Source organism: Mauremys reevesii, linkage group 16, assembly GCF_016161935.1.
Source record: "Mauremys reevesii isolate NIE-2019 linkage group 16, ASM1616193v1, whole genome shotgun sequence".
Classification (NCBI taxonomy): Eukaryota; Metazoa; Chordata; order Testudines; family Geoemydidae; genus Mauremys; species Mauremys reevesii.
The window spans coordinates 43,143,887-43,158,968 of NC_052638.1; the positions used below are offsets into that span (position 1 = coordinate 43,143,887).

Here is a 15,082-nt window from a genome sequence, read left to right on the forward strand (position 1 = left end):
GTGCAGTGGGTGGAGAGATCCCCTTGGACATGCGGCTGGGGGGCGGGCAGCTGGTGTCCGAGGAGCTAATGAACCTGGGTGAGAGCTTCACACAAACAAATGACCCATCACTGAAGCTCTTCCAGTGTGCTGTGTGCAACAAGTACACTACAGACAACCTGGACATGCTGGGGCTGCACATGAATGTGGAGCGCAGCCTACCGGAGGATGAGTGGAAGGCAGTGATGGGGGACTCATACCAGTGCAAGTTGTGCCGCTACAACACGCAGCTCAAGGCAAACTTCCAGCTCCACTGCAAAACTGATAAGCACGTGCAGAAGTACCAGCTAGTAGCGCACATCAAGGAGGGTGGCAAGGCCAATGAGTGGAGGCTGAAATGTGTGGCCATCGGGAATCCCGTGCATCTGAAGTGCAATGCCTGTGACTACTACACCAACAGTCTGGAGAAGCTGCGTCTGCACACAGTTAACTCCAGGCATGAGGCCAGCCTGAAGCTGTACAAGGTGAGGCTTGATTGCACTTATCTTCCTTGTAGGGGACCCGATTGTCAATTCGGAGCTACGGTGAGAGTGGGATTTTAAACCCACTCAGTGTAGTACCTCTGTGGGGCTTGGCCGCAGGCTCACTGGGATCACACACCTCCTCGGCTTGCACTTTGCTAGCAACTCTTTTGGGCTCCAAAAGCCTTAGGCCAAACTTTTCAAAAGTGATAGTGACTGTTGGGTGCCCAGCTTGAGGGGCTGAGCACCTGTCCTCTGAAAATTAGATCCCTTTAAGGTGTGTCCCGTTGCACATCCAAAATCATCGGTCCTGTCTAAAAATTGCATCCCAACAAATGGTTTCTCACTGCTAATCTCGGAAGGGATTCTGCTAGCTAGGGTTTGCCTTATGTCAGGTTGCTCATCCTTGCAAACCACATTCAAAAAGCTACTCCCATCCAAGCAGGAACTCCAGGCAGCGTGCTCATGCTAGAATGCATGTGGGGAGTGTCAAAGAAGCTGCCAGTGCCCTGTGCATTTGGGAGTGCTGAGGATGTGCTACTGAACCACTGCTTGAGATCGCTGGAAAGGAGCGAGAACAAATTCTGTTGCTATGTACATGTAGTTGACTGAGGCATGGTCAAACTGACAGCTGCCCTAGGATGATACGTCACAGCCTTTCGTTACTATTCACCTTCCACGTTACACGTTGCTCCATGACTGTTATCTTTGAGTTTTGTCCTTTTTTTTTCCCTCTTGCCTCCAGTTTTCTGGCCCTTCTGTAACCATCTTTTCCTTTCCTGCCTCATTTCTCTCTCTTCTCCCGCCCCGCCCCCCTGAACCCTGTAGGCTGTAACCCAAGAGGAGCTCCGGATACAGTAAATAGTCCTTTCACTCACGCAGCAGAATTGCTCCAGACGTTTTTATTGATTTTCACTGGACTTAAAGCTTCACCTTTTTCTCTAATCATCCCATAATGGCTTTAGTATGAACAATCAGGTACAAATCGCCATAAATCTAAGCAGCCTCACTTCGCATACCTTCTACTCACTTACACATGCTCTGTTCCTCGCTGGCTTCTCATTTTGCTCAATTTCATATTCTGTCTGTCTTTTCCTTTCCTCTCCTCTCCCTGTAACCCTAAAGGGATCTACAGTTTTGGATTAGACTAGGCGGTCTCGTTTGTACCCTGTTTATTTCATTTCCTAACCCTGCCGTGCCTTTTCGCTGTCTGAGTGTAACTCTCCCATATCAGGTGAGTTCAAAACTTTGCATCTCTCCCTGTGTCAATCCCCCTCGCCTAAGGAGGAAATGTGCGGTTTTTAACATAGGGCGTTGATCCAGGAAATGGATTACTCCAGCAATTTCAGGGGGAGAGGGGAAAGCGATAGGAGGGATGAATAGTTGAGCTTCGGCTTGAACAGCTGGAGACTCATGCCCTGAGGAAGCTCCCGGGGCCGCAGGCCAGTGGATGTGACCAGGGCTCCTCTGAACTTCGCTGTTATCAGTGGAATGGCGCAGCTCGGCTCTGAAGATGACTAAGTTCACTCCTATTTCTCTGCTTTCAAGTATCCAATTTTAGTAAAGTCAAAGAAGCTGGGATATGTATGAGAGGGAATTTGCAGTGAAAGTGGGAGCAGGAGAGATCTCTCGGGGGCTAGGAGAGGACATCTAAATAAAGTGGTCTATCTTCAGAATTAAAACTCCTGTACCAAGCATCATGATTTCAACTTGTAATAGTCTTTAGATTTGATTTGTTGTTGTTGTTTGTTGTGTGAGGACAAGACAATGGTGACAGGCTGCAAAATTTCTTGGTTCAGACTCTCTGGCTCTGTTGTGCTCCCTGGTGAGAAAGCAGATTGGGGCACTGGCTTCGTCCTTCCCTCCCCGATTCCTGCCAAAACAGGAAAATGATAAATGAAGAGATGGTGCAGGGAACAGTTTTCTAAAACAATATATTGGAGGCTTGTGAAAGGCCTTCCCCAGTCAGGCGAAGGAATTCGTTCTCAGGGACACTCGGTAGATTCAGCCCTGAGCACTTAGTCACGATTTTAAAATCTCGTTCCTCTTTGAGGTGAGAGTTGCAGTGAAACATTCAAGCAAGAGAGAGCAGGAACTACCTTGGTATCAAAATACCAAACACGGGCACCTACCAGTTTGGCATAGGTGTAAATGTCTGCTAGTGTAGCCACACATTCCATGAAATGCTTGTATGAAATTCATTGCATTGGTACCCCAACCACTTCCATTGTAAATCGTATAAGTCATGTTGCTCTTCTTAATTAGTTACCATTGTGCTATCCAATGAAAGGAGAGGTTCCCAGAGAGTTTTAGCCCAGCGCATTGATGGATTCGGTGTTAATTTTCATGGAAGAAATTGGCTGTAGATAGACACAGTTGTTCACTGAGGTGTCCTCAGCTCAGGGTTTCCATTCTTCAGTGTGGTTTTAGTGCCATGGAGCTGTGATAGCTGATGGGTGGAGTGGGAGTGGGGGCAGTTCGTGGACCAGTTTCTCTTCTCTTCTCTCAGCCCTTGGTGTGGTCTGCAGTAAATTGAGATTGATTGGATGTTATTTTTCCTCTTGCTAATGTAATCCATTAGCCTGGCACATGCATAATCAGTTTAGAGCACAGTTAACTGGATGTAATCGAGTTCTTCCCTGTCTGCTGGAGAAAATCCTCTCCAGATGCTGCCTGGGTGAGAGAGCGCACGAAGCTTACCGTGCACAATCCTCCTTACTCTGCCTCTTGGCCGTTTTCCTTTAAATCATGTTGTTGGCCACTTGGGTTGCCCAAGAGCCACTTCAGCAGCAAGTGGCGGAGCTGGAAAATGTGATCCTGAGACCTCGTTAGTCAGCAGCATGACGAGCCTGTGAGTCCTCCCCTGCCATGCATCCGGTGCTTTCTGGTGAGGATGGAGTGAGACTGCTTGGAATTTTAACACAACCTCTTTCCAAGGTCCCAGTATTTCAGGATGTCTTAAGCTCAGTTCCCTCTTACACAGCATTGGTTTATAAGGGGGAGGATTCTTTGGTGGGGGTTTTTGTGTTGGAGTTTCTCTCACTGATAAACACGGAGTGATCTGACAACCTTTCCCCACTCTCTTCTCCCCCCCCCACCCCCCCCCAAGTTGTCAAACCAGGACTTGTGCTGAAATCCTGGGAGCCCAGAGGAAAACAGCGTTTGTCTCTCACTACTGCTTGTGCTCTCATGTCCTTTAGTCAGTATATTTTCATACTGCCAGACAAGTTACCCAGAAAGTGCCACTAGTATCATAAATACTGATTTCAGCTCTAAGTGGAATGAGGTGGACATGCTGGTTCAGGAGATGAAATATTTCCATTCTGGTTGAGGCAGTGTGGTCTAGAGGAAAAGCATGGGGCTGGGAGCCAAGAGACGGGGATTCATTCCAGGGTCTGGCACTGACTTGCTCCGTTAGCTGGGGCAGGTCCCTTCCTATCTCTGTAACGTGGGAGCCATAATACTCCTTTTCCTTCAGTGCTCTGAGATTTACATTGTCTTTCTGATCTTGAGACAGTATGCAGACAGAGAAACTTCTTAACCTGTAAATCATAAACCGAGTTCCAATTCAGACTAGGTTGGCAAAAGTCATTCAGATTTGGCTTTCCTGTGAAATGTAGGGAGGATGGTATCTCATCTGGCAATGGGAGATGCATTCCCTGATTCATGGGATAATGCCACTTTATCCAGGACAAGAGGGGCATTTGGGGACAGCTCAAAAGGATACTGGAGATCTTGGGGAGGGCTTGGTATGGTGAATAGATGAACTGGCTTTACAGAGAGAGGGGCGTTCTAAACGGCCAGCTGACAGTGTTTTGTGTCACACGGACAGAGCCCAACGCCTGGGCACCACTTTTCCATCCCAGCTCCTACTTGGATTCCCCTGTGTTGTGTTTCTTTGCAGGAGTCCTGGGGAGGAAGGTGATTATTTGGAGAAACCTCATTTGCTTCCTTCATAGAGGTTCTGTGGAGCAGCTTGTGGCCTCCCCTCTTATGCTTTTTTGAGGTTTTTAATCTGATGAAAACCAAATGCCTTCAACTCTGTTAATTATCATATCATCTCTACGGTATCACTGGACAAGTAGCTGGGATAGTAGTGGGAAGGGTATGGGATGGAAGGCTGTAAAACTCTACAATTTAAAAGGAACTCTCTGTGCCCTGCAACCCCCCCCCCCCCCCGCTTCTTCCGTCCTGAAACAAAGTATATAGTTTATGCATCACCTTGTTTCTCTGTGATCCCTACAGATGTTCAGGCACTTGCCTAAGACAGCCAAGCTAATGTACAGTCCCTGAAGTGCAGCTCCCTACAAGGGAAGCATGGAGATGGCTTAATACCAGTGCACTGCATCATGTAACAGCCACTGGCTTGTTACAGCTCGTTTTCTGGTCAGTGTTTTTGCCATGAAAAATCTGTTAACCCAAGCAGGTAGGTAGAGACCCATCCAGACTCCTTACACATGAGATTCCAACAAGGGTCCCACCACTAGGGGAGAAGTTGGGACCTATCCAAATCCATTGTAGTGACAGGGCTTACGCATGGGCACCTTTGCTAGGAGAGAGACTGAGACAAAGCAGTATCCTCCATATAGGAAGGGTGCAAGTATAGATAACACTAGAGCCTATTTTACAGACAGAGTTTCCAGTGGGAATTAATTCACTAGAGCAGGAGTGGAGGCTGGAGCTTCCTGCAGAATGTTTTACAATAAGCTCTCTGTGAAGATCTCTTTGAAGTGTAAAAAGTTGGGTTAGAGCCAGAGCCTAGGCTGGGAGCACTGGAGGGACACACAGCTTAGCATGTTTGTCAAAGTAATGAGCGTCCCGTGTTCTTTGCAGCGGCTATCTCAGTATTATGCAGAGAATGGGTGAGTTGGAGAGGAGGCGTCCTTCGATGATACGCTGGCTGTAGAAAGCTATATGTAGAAGTTCCTCATTAACCCGTAGCACCTGTGCAGTGGGAAGAGGAAATGTTTCATTGGTGCCGGTGGAGTTACCTGCAGACCGTCCCTTCCTTGTTGAAGCTGTTGTTCCAGTTCACTGTGTGCCATGCTGGAGACTCACCCCAGACTCCATCGGCTCAGAAGAGAGACAGATCTGGTGAGGCAGGCTCCGTGCTGCTGTCTTCATGGGCAGAGAAGCTCTGGAAGCGAGGTGCTTGCTGCAGGTCATGTGCCAGTAGCTCATCCTTAATTGCCTTTGTTTAGCAAAGAAGAAAAGGACCTAGCATGGGGTACTCAAACTGGAGGTTGTGACCACTCAGGGGTCACAAGGTGGTTACATGGGGGTCACAAGCTGTCAGCTCCGTGGGACTGACAGGCCCGAGCGCCCGTTAAATTAAATTACTCCCCCCTTTTAATTTATAAGGGGGAGGTCCACACTCAGAGTCTTGCTGTGTGAAAGGGGTCACCAATACAAACAGTTTGAAACCCACTGACCTACCATGCTGTGAGTTCCCTGTTCTCTGTGGGGAGAAAGGGATGTTTCTTCTTCGAGTGCTTGCTCATATCGATTCCAATTAGGTGTGCGCACGCCGCGTGCATGATCGTCGGAAGATTTTTACCCTAGCAACACTCGGTGGGTCGGCTGGGTCGCCCCCTAGAGTGGCACCGCCATGGCGCCGGATATATACCCCTGCCGACCCAATGGCCCTTCAGTTCCTTCTTACCGCCCGTGATGGTCGTTGGAACAGTGGAGCGCGGCTTAGCTGATCTCCACTTCCTTAGCTTTCTTCATAGTTCTTTATAAATAGTCGTTGATAGTTCAATAGTTAGTTCGTTCTTAGTCGTTTGTGTATAGGTAGTGTATATAGTTATTGAGGGATCGGGGATTTTCCCCTTTCCTCCACCCCGGTGCCGGGGCTCATGCCCAGGTCACCGGGTTTCAAACCGTGCTCGGCGTGCCAGAAGCCGATGCCAGCGTGGGATCCCCACGACTCCTGTCTCAACTGCCTCGGGGAATCCCACCTCCCTGATAAGTGCTGCATTTGTAAGTCCTTTAAACCTAGGATGAAAAAGGAGCGGGACTTTTGTTTGAAGCAGCTCCTCATGGAAGCGGCACTTAGTCCAGCGCCCTCGGTACTGAGCGCGGGACAAACTGCATCAGTTCGAAGCGCTCCTTCGGCTCCAGAGCGCTGCTGTACCGCGAAAGACACCCAGCACTGGGCCCCTCCGGCACCGATCCTTATCTCCGCGGCCCAGGAAGCAGCACAAGACTCCTGCTGCCTCAGCACCGTCAGTACCTCAGCTGGAGCAACTGCCCACGTTTGATCACCCGGCTAAGTCTTCTGCCGCGGCACCGCTGGTAACGGCACCGTTGATTCCAGTCCCGCAAGGGTCATCGAGTCCGGTGCCCCACCGGTGCGCACCGTGGTTGAGCTCGGTCTCCCATCAACTCCGGAGACTTTCTCCACAGCGCGTGAACTTATTGCGCTTACGGAGCTGTGTCTGCCTCAACCCCTGGCACCGCCGGTGTGAGTTATATGCTCCATAGCCAAGCCTGCCCTGATGAGGCCGCCATCCGTGGGAGTAGCTGAGAGGCACTGATCCAGATCTCGATCCTGCCGACGATCCTGGTCCCGACGCTGCTCGGAGTCCCGGCACCGCTCTCCATTGCGGTACCGGTCACACCCGCGGCACCGCTCAGTCTCTCGTTCACCTGCCCGCCACATCCGGTACCGATCAGGCTCCTGGCACCGTTCCCGGCACTGCTCCTCCCGCAGCCATTCTCGGCGAAGGAGATCGAGGTCCCGGTCGACCTCCCGGCACCGCTACGGTCGTAGGTCCCGATCCTGATCACGGTACCGGTACAGCTCCCGGTACCGCTCCCCGGTGCCGTCCCCCAACCTGCCAGCTCGGGACACGGCGCCCGCTCAAGGACTCTCAGCACCACCTTGGCCTTCAAGAGACACTTCTGCGTCGTCTCAGGCCGGTAGCAGGTATTACGCACGGGGTTGTGACTCGGAGGCAGCCAGCCACACCTTTCCAGAGGACCAAGGTCATGAGCAAGGTCCCACCCAGTGGTCCTTCTGGACACCTTGGGCGTATCATCAAGCCCAAGGTTTTCCCCCGGCTGCACCATGATCTGCCCCCTCGGAACACCGCGTGCCAGAGGCGACTGTAAGCTGGCCTCCCGCCATGGGCACGGATAATGCTGCTGAGCCACTGGCGGATACCCAGGCCCCACCTGCATCTGACGCCGGTCCCCAAGAGCAGGAGCCCCCACGGGACCCTCTCGTCCCTGGCCTCTCCTCCTCCTCCTCATCAAGACCTTCTGCGACAGGTGGCCCAGAATATGAACTTACAGGTGGAGGAGGTCCCTGAGATAGAGGACCCAGTGGTAGACATTTTATTGGCAGACACCCCTACCAGGGTGGCCCCGCCCTTTATCCGCACTATACAAGCTAACGCGGATACAATCTGGCAATCCCCAGCCTCCATTCCTCCCACGCCCAGAGGGGTCGAGAGGAAGTACATGGTACCTTCCAAAGGATACGAATACTTATATGTGCACCCTCACCCTTGCTCCTTAGTGGTGCAGTCTGTGAAAGGGAGTGTCATGGCCAGCAGGCCCCTGCCCCCAAGTCTAAGGAGGCTAGGCGCCTGGACTTGTTTGGCCGCAAAATTTACTCAGCAGGGGGCCTACAGCTTAGGTTGGCAAACCAGCAAGCCTTCCTAAGCCGGTATAACTACAATACCTGGACTTCTGTGGCGAAATTCATGGAGCTTATTCCACAGGAGTCTCGCCAAGATTTCGCAGCCCTGCTGGAAGAGGGGAAGAAGGTGGCGAGAACCTTCCTCCAAGCTTCTTTGGACGCAGTGGATTCCGCTGCCAGAACTCTGGCTTCAGGAGTCGCGATGAGGCGAATCTCCTGGCTCCAGGTGTCAGGCCTTCCACCCGAGCTACAGCAGACCATACAGGACTTGCCCTTTGAAGGCCAGGGGCTATTTTCTGAGAGAACTGACCCTAGGCTTCAAAGCCTGAAGGACAACAGAATATTTATGCATTCCCTGGGGATGCACACCCCAGTGACACAGCGCAGGCCCTTCTGCCCCCAGCCTCAACATGCCTACCCCCCACCTAGGCCACGATAGGACTTCGGCAGAAGACATGGCCGGGGCAATCACAGGAGGCAGTCTGGTTCCCAAGGGGGTCAGAACCAGGGCCCCCCCAAACCACCGGCGGGGCCCAAACAAAACTTTAGAAGGGGCGCCCGAGGTCGGCGCCCCAGTCCTTTTCCTCCTTTCTACAACCGTCTCTCCTATTTCCTCCCTGCGTGGTCCCGCTTGGCATCAGATCGTTGGGTTCTGCGCACGGTGGAATTGGGATACCTTCAGTTTGTTTCGCCCCCGCCTTTCCACCCCCCCTCTCCGTCTCTCTTCAGGGACCCTTCTCACGAGCAATCCCTCTTACGGGAGGTCCAGACGCTCCTAGCCATGGGAGCTATAGAGGAGATACCAAAAGACCTGAGGGGCAAGGGATTTTATTCCCTCTACTTCCTAGTTCCCAAAGCAAAGGGAGGTCTAAGTCCGATCCTAGACCTGCGAGACCTCAACAAATTCATGCTAAAGTTGAAGTTCCGCATGGTATCCCTGGGAACAATTATCCCGTCCTTGGATCCGGGAGACTGGTACGCCGCCCTCGATATGAAGGACGCGTATTTCCACATCGCGTTTTACCCACCACACAGGTGGTACTTTTGCTTTGTGGTCAACCAGCAGCACTTTCAATTTACGGTCCTTCCGTTCGGCCTCTCTACAGTCCCACGAGTTTTTACGAAATGTATGGCCATTGTTGCGGCCTCCCTCCGCCGTCGTTGAGTGCACGTCTTCCCGTATCTCGACGATTGGCTCATTTGAGGCACCTCCGAGATGCAAGTGCGGCGCCATGTGAGTATCGTCAAAGATCTCTTCAGCCAACTAGCTCTGATGATTATCCTCCGAGTGGGCATCAGAGTGGACTTCTCGAGGTTGGACTTCATTGGAGCGATTCTGGACTCCAGTCTCGCCAGAGCCTGCCTACCTCAGCCTCGATTTCAGGCGATGGTAACAATAATCTGAGGCCTCCACAGCTTCCCGACGGTCTCGGTCCGCACTTGTCTCAGTCTCCTAGGCCACATGGCCGCCTGTACTTTCGTGACCAAACACGCCAGACTACGCCTCCGTCCACTTCAAACTTGGCTCGCCTCAGTATACCGGCCGGGCGGCAACAGCCTGGACACGATCCTCACGGTTCCCAAGGTCATATTGCCCTCCTTGGCCTGGTGGATGTCTCCCACCCTGGTCTGTGCAGGGATGCCATTCCTCCCGCCACAACCGTCAATGGCCCTAACCATGGATGCATCATCTCTGGGTTGGGGCGCCCACCTTGAGGGTCTCCGTACTCAAGGCCTCTGGTCGGCTCAAGAACTGACCCTGCATATCAATGTGCGGGAGCTGAGGGCGGTTCTTCTAGTGTGCCAGGTGTTTTGGGAGCATCTCCAAGGCCGTTGTGTCTGTGTTCATGGACAACACAACGGCCATGTTTTACATAAACAAGCAGGGCGGGGCACGCTCTTCCCTCCTTTGTCAGGAAGCCATTCACCTCTGGGAGTTTTGTGCAGCCCATTCCATCGATCTGGTAGCATCCTTTCTCCCAGGGGCTCAGAACACCCTAGCGGATCACCTCAGCAGATCCTTCCTGTCTCACGAGTGGTCGATTCGTCTGGACGTCATCCATTCTGTTTTCCGGAAGTGGGGCTTTCCCCACATAGACCTCTCTTCTTCTTCGCCTCTCGCGAGATTCTTCGCCTCTCGCGAGAATCGGAAGTGCCACGTGTTCTGCTCCTTCCAGGGATGCTCCCCGGGCTCCCTCTTGGATGCATTCCTGATAACATGGAAAGACCATCTCCTCTACGCCTTTCCACCGTTCCCGCTGGTCCACAGGGTCCTTCTCAAGGTCCACAGAGACAAGGGCTGTTTGATTCTGATCGCTTCGGCATGGCTGAGACAACACTGGTACACCACATTGTTCGACTTGTTGGTGACCGACCCAGTCCCCCTACCCCTCTGGCTGGATCTCATTACTCAAGACCACAGCAGACTTTGCCACCCAGACCTGCAGTCCCTTCACCTCACAGCATGGATGCTGCGTGGTTAAGCCAGTCTGAGTTACGTTGCTCTGCCTCGGTCCGGCAGGTGCTCCTGGGTAGTAGGAAGCCTTCCACTAGGTTGATATACCTGGCCGAGTGGAAGCGTTTCTCCTGTTGGTGCGCTCAGCATAATACTGTCCCCATGCAGGCACCAGTTCCTACTGTCCTGGAGTATCTCTGGTCCCTAAAACAGCGCGGCCTAGCAGTCTCACCCATAAAGTTTCACTTGGCGGCCATCTCCACCTTCCATCCAGGGGAGAACGGGCACTCTGTGGTTTCGGACCCCATAGTTTCCAGGTTCCTCAAGGGCCTGGAACGTTTGTACCCACAGATTCGACACCCATCCCCGATGTGAGACCTCAGTCTGGTTCTATCCAGGCTCAGGAGTGCTCTCTTCGAGCCGTTAGCCACCTGCTTGCTGCTGTACCTCTCCTGGAAGACAGCCTTTCTCGTCGCCATTACATCGGCAGGGCGGGTATCCGAGCTTCAGTCCCTCACAGCAGACCCTCCGTATACAGTGTTTCATAAGGACAAGGTACAGCTGCGACCTCACCCCGCCTTCCTCCCTAAGGTGGTGTCTGCCTTCCACGTCAACCAGGACATCTTCCTCCCGGTCTTCTTCCCGAAACCGCATTCCTCACGTCGGGAACAGCAGTTGCATTCCCTGGGCGTTCGTAGGGCTCTCGCCCTTTACATCGAAAGAACAAAGCCCTTTTGAAAGTCTCCCCAACTCTTTGTAGCGGCGGCAGACCAGATGAAGGGCCTTCCGGTCTCCTTGCAGCGAATTTCATCTTGGGTGACGTCTTGCATCCGTGCCTGTTATGAGTTGGCTCACGTCCCAACTAGCCACCTCGCCGCCCATTCTACTCGGGCTCAAGCTTCATCTGCCGCCTTCCTGGCCCACGTACCCATCCAGGAGATCTGTCGGGCAGCGACTTGGTCATCTGTGCACACCTTCGCGTCACACTACGCATTGGTACAACAGTCCAGAGATGACGCAGCATTTGGCTCAGCAGTTTTGCATTCTGCGGCATCTCACGCCGACCCCACCGCCTAAATAAGGCTTGGGAGTCACCTAATTGGAATGGATATGAGCAAGCACTCGAAGAAGAAAAGACGGTTACTCACCTTTGTAACTGTTGTTCTTCGAGATGTGTTGCTCATATCCATTCCAAACCCGCCCTCCTTCCCCTCTGTCGGAGTAGCCGGCAAGAAGGAACTGAAGGGCCGTTGGGTCAGCAGGGGTATATATCCTGCGCCATAACGGCGCCACTCCAGGGGGCGACCCAGCTGACCCACGAGTGTTGCTAGGGTAAAAATCTTCCGACGAACGTGCACCTGGCGTGCGTACACCTAATTGGAATGGATAGGAGCAACACATCTCGAAGAACAACAGTTACAAAGGTGAGTAACCGTCTTTTTTGTATCTCCCCTGCTTTCTGCTAGATGTATGAGGCCGCAGTAGGGTACCTTGTGACTCACGCTCTGCCTTTGGAACCTGTGGTTCTCACACCTTGTTTTAATGTAGCTGGGTTTGTCTTCGCTTTTATCAAAGGTCAAAATAGGGCCAGTTGTTGCAGAAGGTGAAGTGTCAGGCAGGGCTCCTGTATGCTTGAAGTGAAGTTAGTACCACCCGGATGGGCATGGTATAAGAACCTACCAGAGAAGAACTGGAGTTTCATCATCCTCATGTTTCTCCCTCCTTATTCAGGGGACACTTGTTCTCACACTTGAATGGTTTGCAGTCAGCACTTTTGCGAAGAATATCCTTTCTTGCATCACAGTAAACCAGCTTTTTCCTCCGTATAGTGTCTCTGATCCCAAAGAATTACAAATGAGTTTCCTGAAGGAGAACTCCTATGGAGCTCAAAAGCTTCTGTCTTTTAGCAAGAGAAGTTGGTCCAATAAAAGGTATTACTTCATCCATCTTGTTTCTTACAAATGAATAGTCACTTCACACTCCACTTGAAAAGCAGCCATTTCACATTGCAATCCACAACGGTTTAGGGTAAGGACAAGCAGTTAGGAAGAATTATCAAGTTAAACTGCAAAGGACTTCTATGGATGCAGAAAGTAATTTCCCAGGTTGGAACTGGGCCAGAAGACCAGAGTTAACTGCTCTTGCAAAAAGTGTCAGTGGAACTGAAATGCCCACCTACACCACAGCACCGCCTCGCAGCAGCTTGACTTCTTAGTAGAGCCCCACGCGGATACATCTGATCGGTGATCTGCAAAAATGGTCCAGGGATATCCACATCTGCTCTGAATGGTAGCCACATTAGTCTGTATCAGCAAAAACAATGAGGAGTCCTTGTGGCCCCTTAGAGACTAAGAATTTTATTTGGGCATAAGCTTTTGTGGGCTAGAACCCATTTCATCAGATGCATGGAGTGGAAAATATAGAGGCAGGTATAAATACATGAAAAGATGGGAGTTGCCTTACTAAGTGTGAGGTCAGTCTAACAAGACAGCTCAATTGACGTCGGGATACTAAGGGAGGAAAAATAACTTCTTCGAGTGGTTGTTCATGTCCATTCAAATTAGGTGTGCGCGTGCCGCTTGCACGCCAGCCGGAAGATTTTCCCTAGTAGCGTCCGTAGGGTTGGCCCGGGCGCTCCCTGGAGTGGCGCCACCGCGGCGCCCTATAAAGGGGCCCGCCGACCCTCCACCCCCTCAGTTCCTTCTTACCGCCGGTGATGGCTAGCTGGAACTTCTCTTGCGGTAGCAAGTCGGCAGTGTCCTATCCTTACCGTCTAGCGTATAAAGTTGTATGATAGTTAGTCTGTATATAGTTCTTAGTTGTTGGGGGGTCCCCCCCCGAGCTGTCGTTGCCCGCTGGGGCATGCCTGGGTCCCCCGGGTTCAAGCTTTGCAAGGATTGCGGAAAATTCATGCCCAAGAGTGACCCGCACTCGGCGTGTTTAAGGTGCCTCGGAGAGAGCCACCAAAAGGACCGGTACTCTATCTGTAGAGGCTTCCACCCGCGAACTCTTAAGGACAGGGCTCAAAGACTTAGAGTCCTCCTGATGGAGGCGGCCCTACAGCCACCCTCGGACCCGGAGCCGGCCGAGGCGGTGCCCAGCACGTAGTCTTCGGTGCGGAGCACCCCGGCACCGGCATCAGGACTTAGGGCCCAGCCCAAGTCGTCAAAAACCTGGCACCGGATGGAGTCGGGTCTAAGGAAGTCGGCCTCAGTGCAACACCGCTCGCCTTCGCCGGTGCCCGCCAAAAGAAGGAAGCTGGTAAGGGAATGGTCACCCCACCAGGATCCGAGGCCGACACCGTCCGCGACCACGAGCGGACAGGCTGGGCTACAGCCCTCGGCGGTTCCGTCAACTCCCGCACCGCAGAGAGGGCGGTCGAGTCCGGACCAGCCTAATTCTCCAGACCTCAGCGGAGACTTACACCCACCTCTGACCCCGGAGGCATTCGAGGCGGCCTCAGGTCTGATGGGACTCGCGGTGCCAGTCTCTCCGCACCACAAGGAGTTGCCCACGGTGGTCCATCTCCCGGTGCAGTCTAGGGGCAAACCGGCCATGCTGTCGCCTCCCTCCCCACACCGCACCATGAGGTCGGCACCGGACCAGGCGAGAGGCCCGCCTCCGCACCGCTCTCCATCGGCACCGGGTGCCACTCCCCCCCGGTCCTCATACTCAGAGACCTCAGACTCAGAGGCAGACTCCTATCACTCCAGCCTGTCACGGAGCAGGAGATCGGAGTCGGGGGTGAGCCGCCACCGTTACCCACAGTGGCAGCAACAATGGCAGCCGCCATCGCAGTGGCTGTTTTGGACTCCCTGGGCCTACCACCAGTCGGTAGGCCAGGCGTTCGGCCCGCGATCAAGATCGGTTTCGGTGTCCTCGACTTCAGTGGCCCCGGCGCAGCTGCCTCCTCCACTGGCACCGTCGCTGAGCAGGGGTGTGCCTTTCTCGAACACAGCACCCCCTAGCTAGCAGGGCAGCGGCACCGGCGACGGCTTCAGATCTGGCTCCGCAGGCACCGCATGATACGCCAAGCCATTCGCTGGCGACCCCGGTGCCTGTCGCGGTACCGCGTTCAGAGGAACCGGCACTGCAACCACGGTACCGTGTGCCGCAGGACCCTGAGGGACTGCATGCAACGCACGAAGGACCGCTCCAGGTGCTCTCCTCATCGTCCTCCCCGGATGAAGCGGTCTCGGGCACGGCCGCGGCACCGGCCCTCGAGGACACGCGTATCCTCCAGCAACTGCTCTGCAGAGCGGCGCAGAGCCTCGCGATCCAGGCGGAAGAAATCGAGTTGGACGCGGACCCTGTTGTGGACATCCTGGCTCCCACGGGGCCGTCCAGGGTGGCCCTCCCGCTAATAAAGTCTATAGCGGATACGTCCCGCACCCTATGGCAGACGCCAGCCTCATTGGCCCCTACCGCCAAGAGGTCCGAGCGGCGCTATTTTGTCCCCTCGACGGGGCACGAGCACCT

The 15,082-nt window shown here is 53.3% G+C and overlaps 1 protein-coding gene across 18 annotated transcripts in view; it reads left to right on the top strand.

Annotated features, from left to right (window-relative positions):
* Window positions 1–15,082, top strand: part of ZFHX3 (zinc finger homeobox 3) — a 1,205,541-nt gene that overhangs the window by 1,018,987 nt on the left and 171,472 nt on the right. For all 18 annotated transcript variants that reach the window (XM_039503280.1, XM_039503282.1, XM_039503284.1 and 15 more), the window contains one exon: window positions 7–503. In XM_039503280.1, the coding sequence (XP_039359214.1) occupies window positions 7–503 (497 nt within the window). The remainder of the gene's footprint in view (window positions 1–6; window positions 504–15,082) is intronic.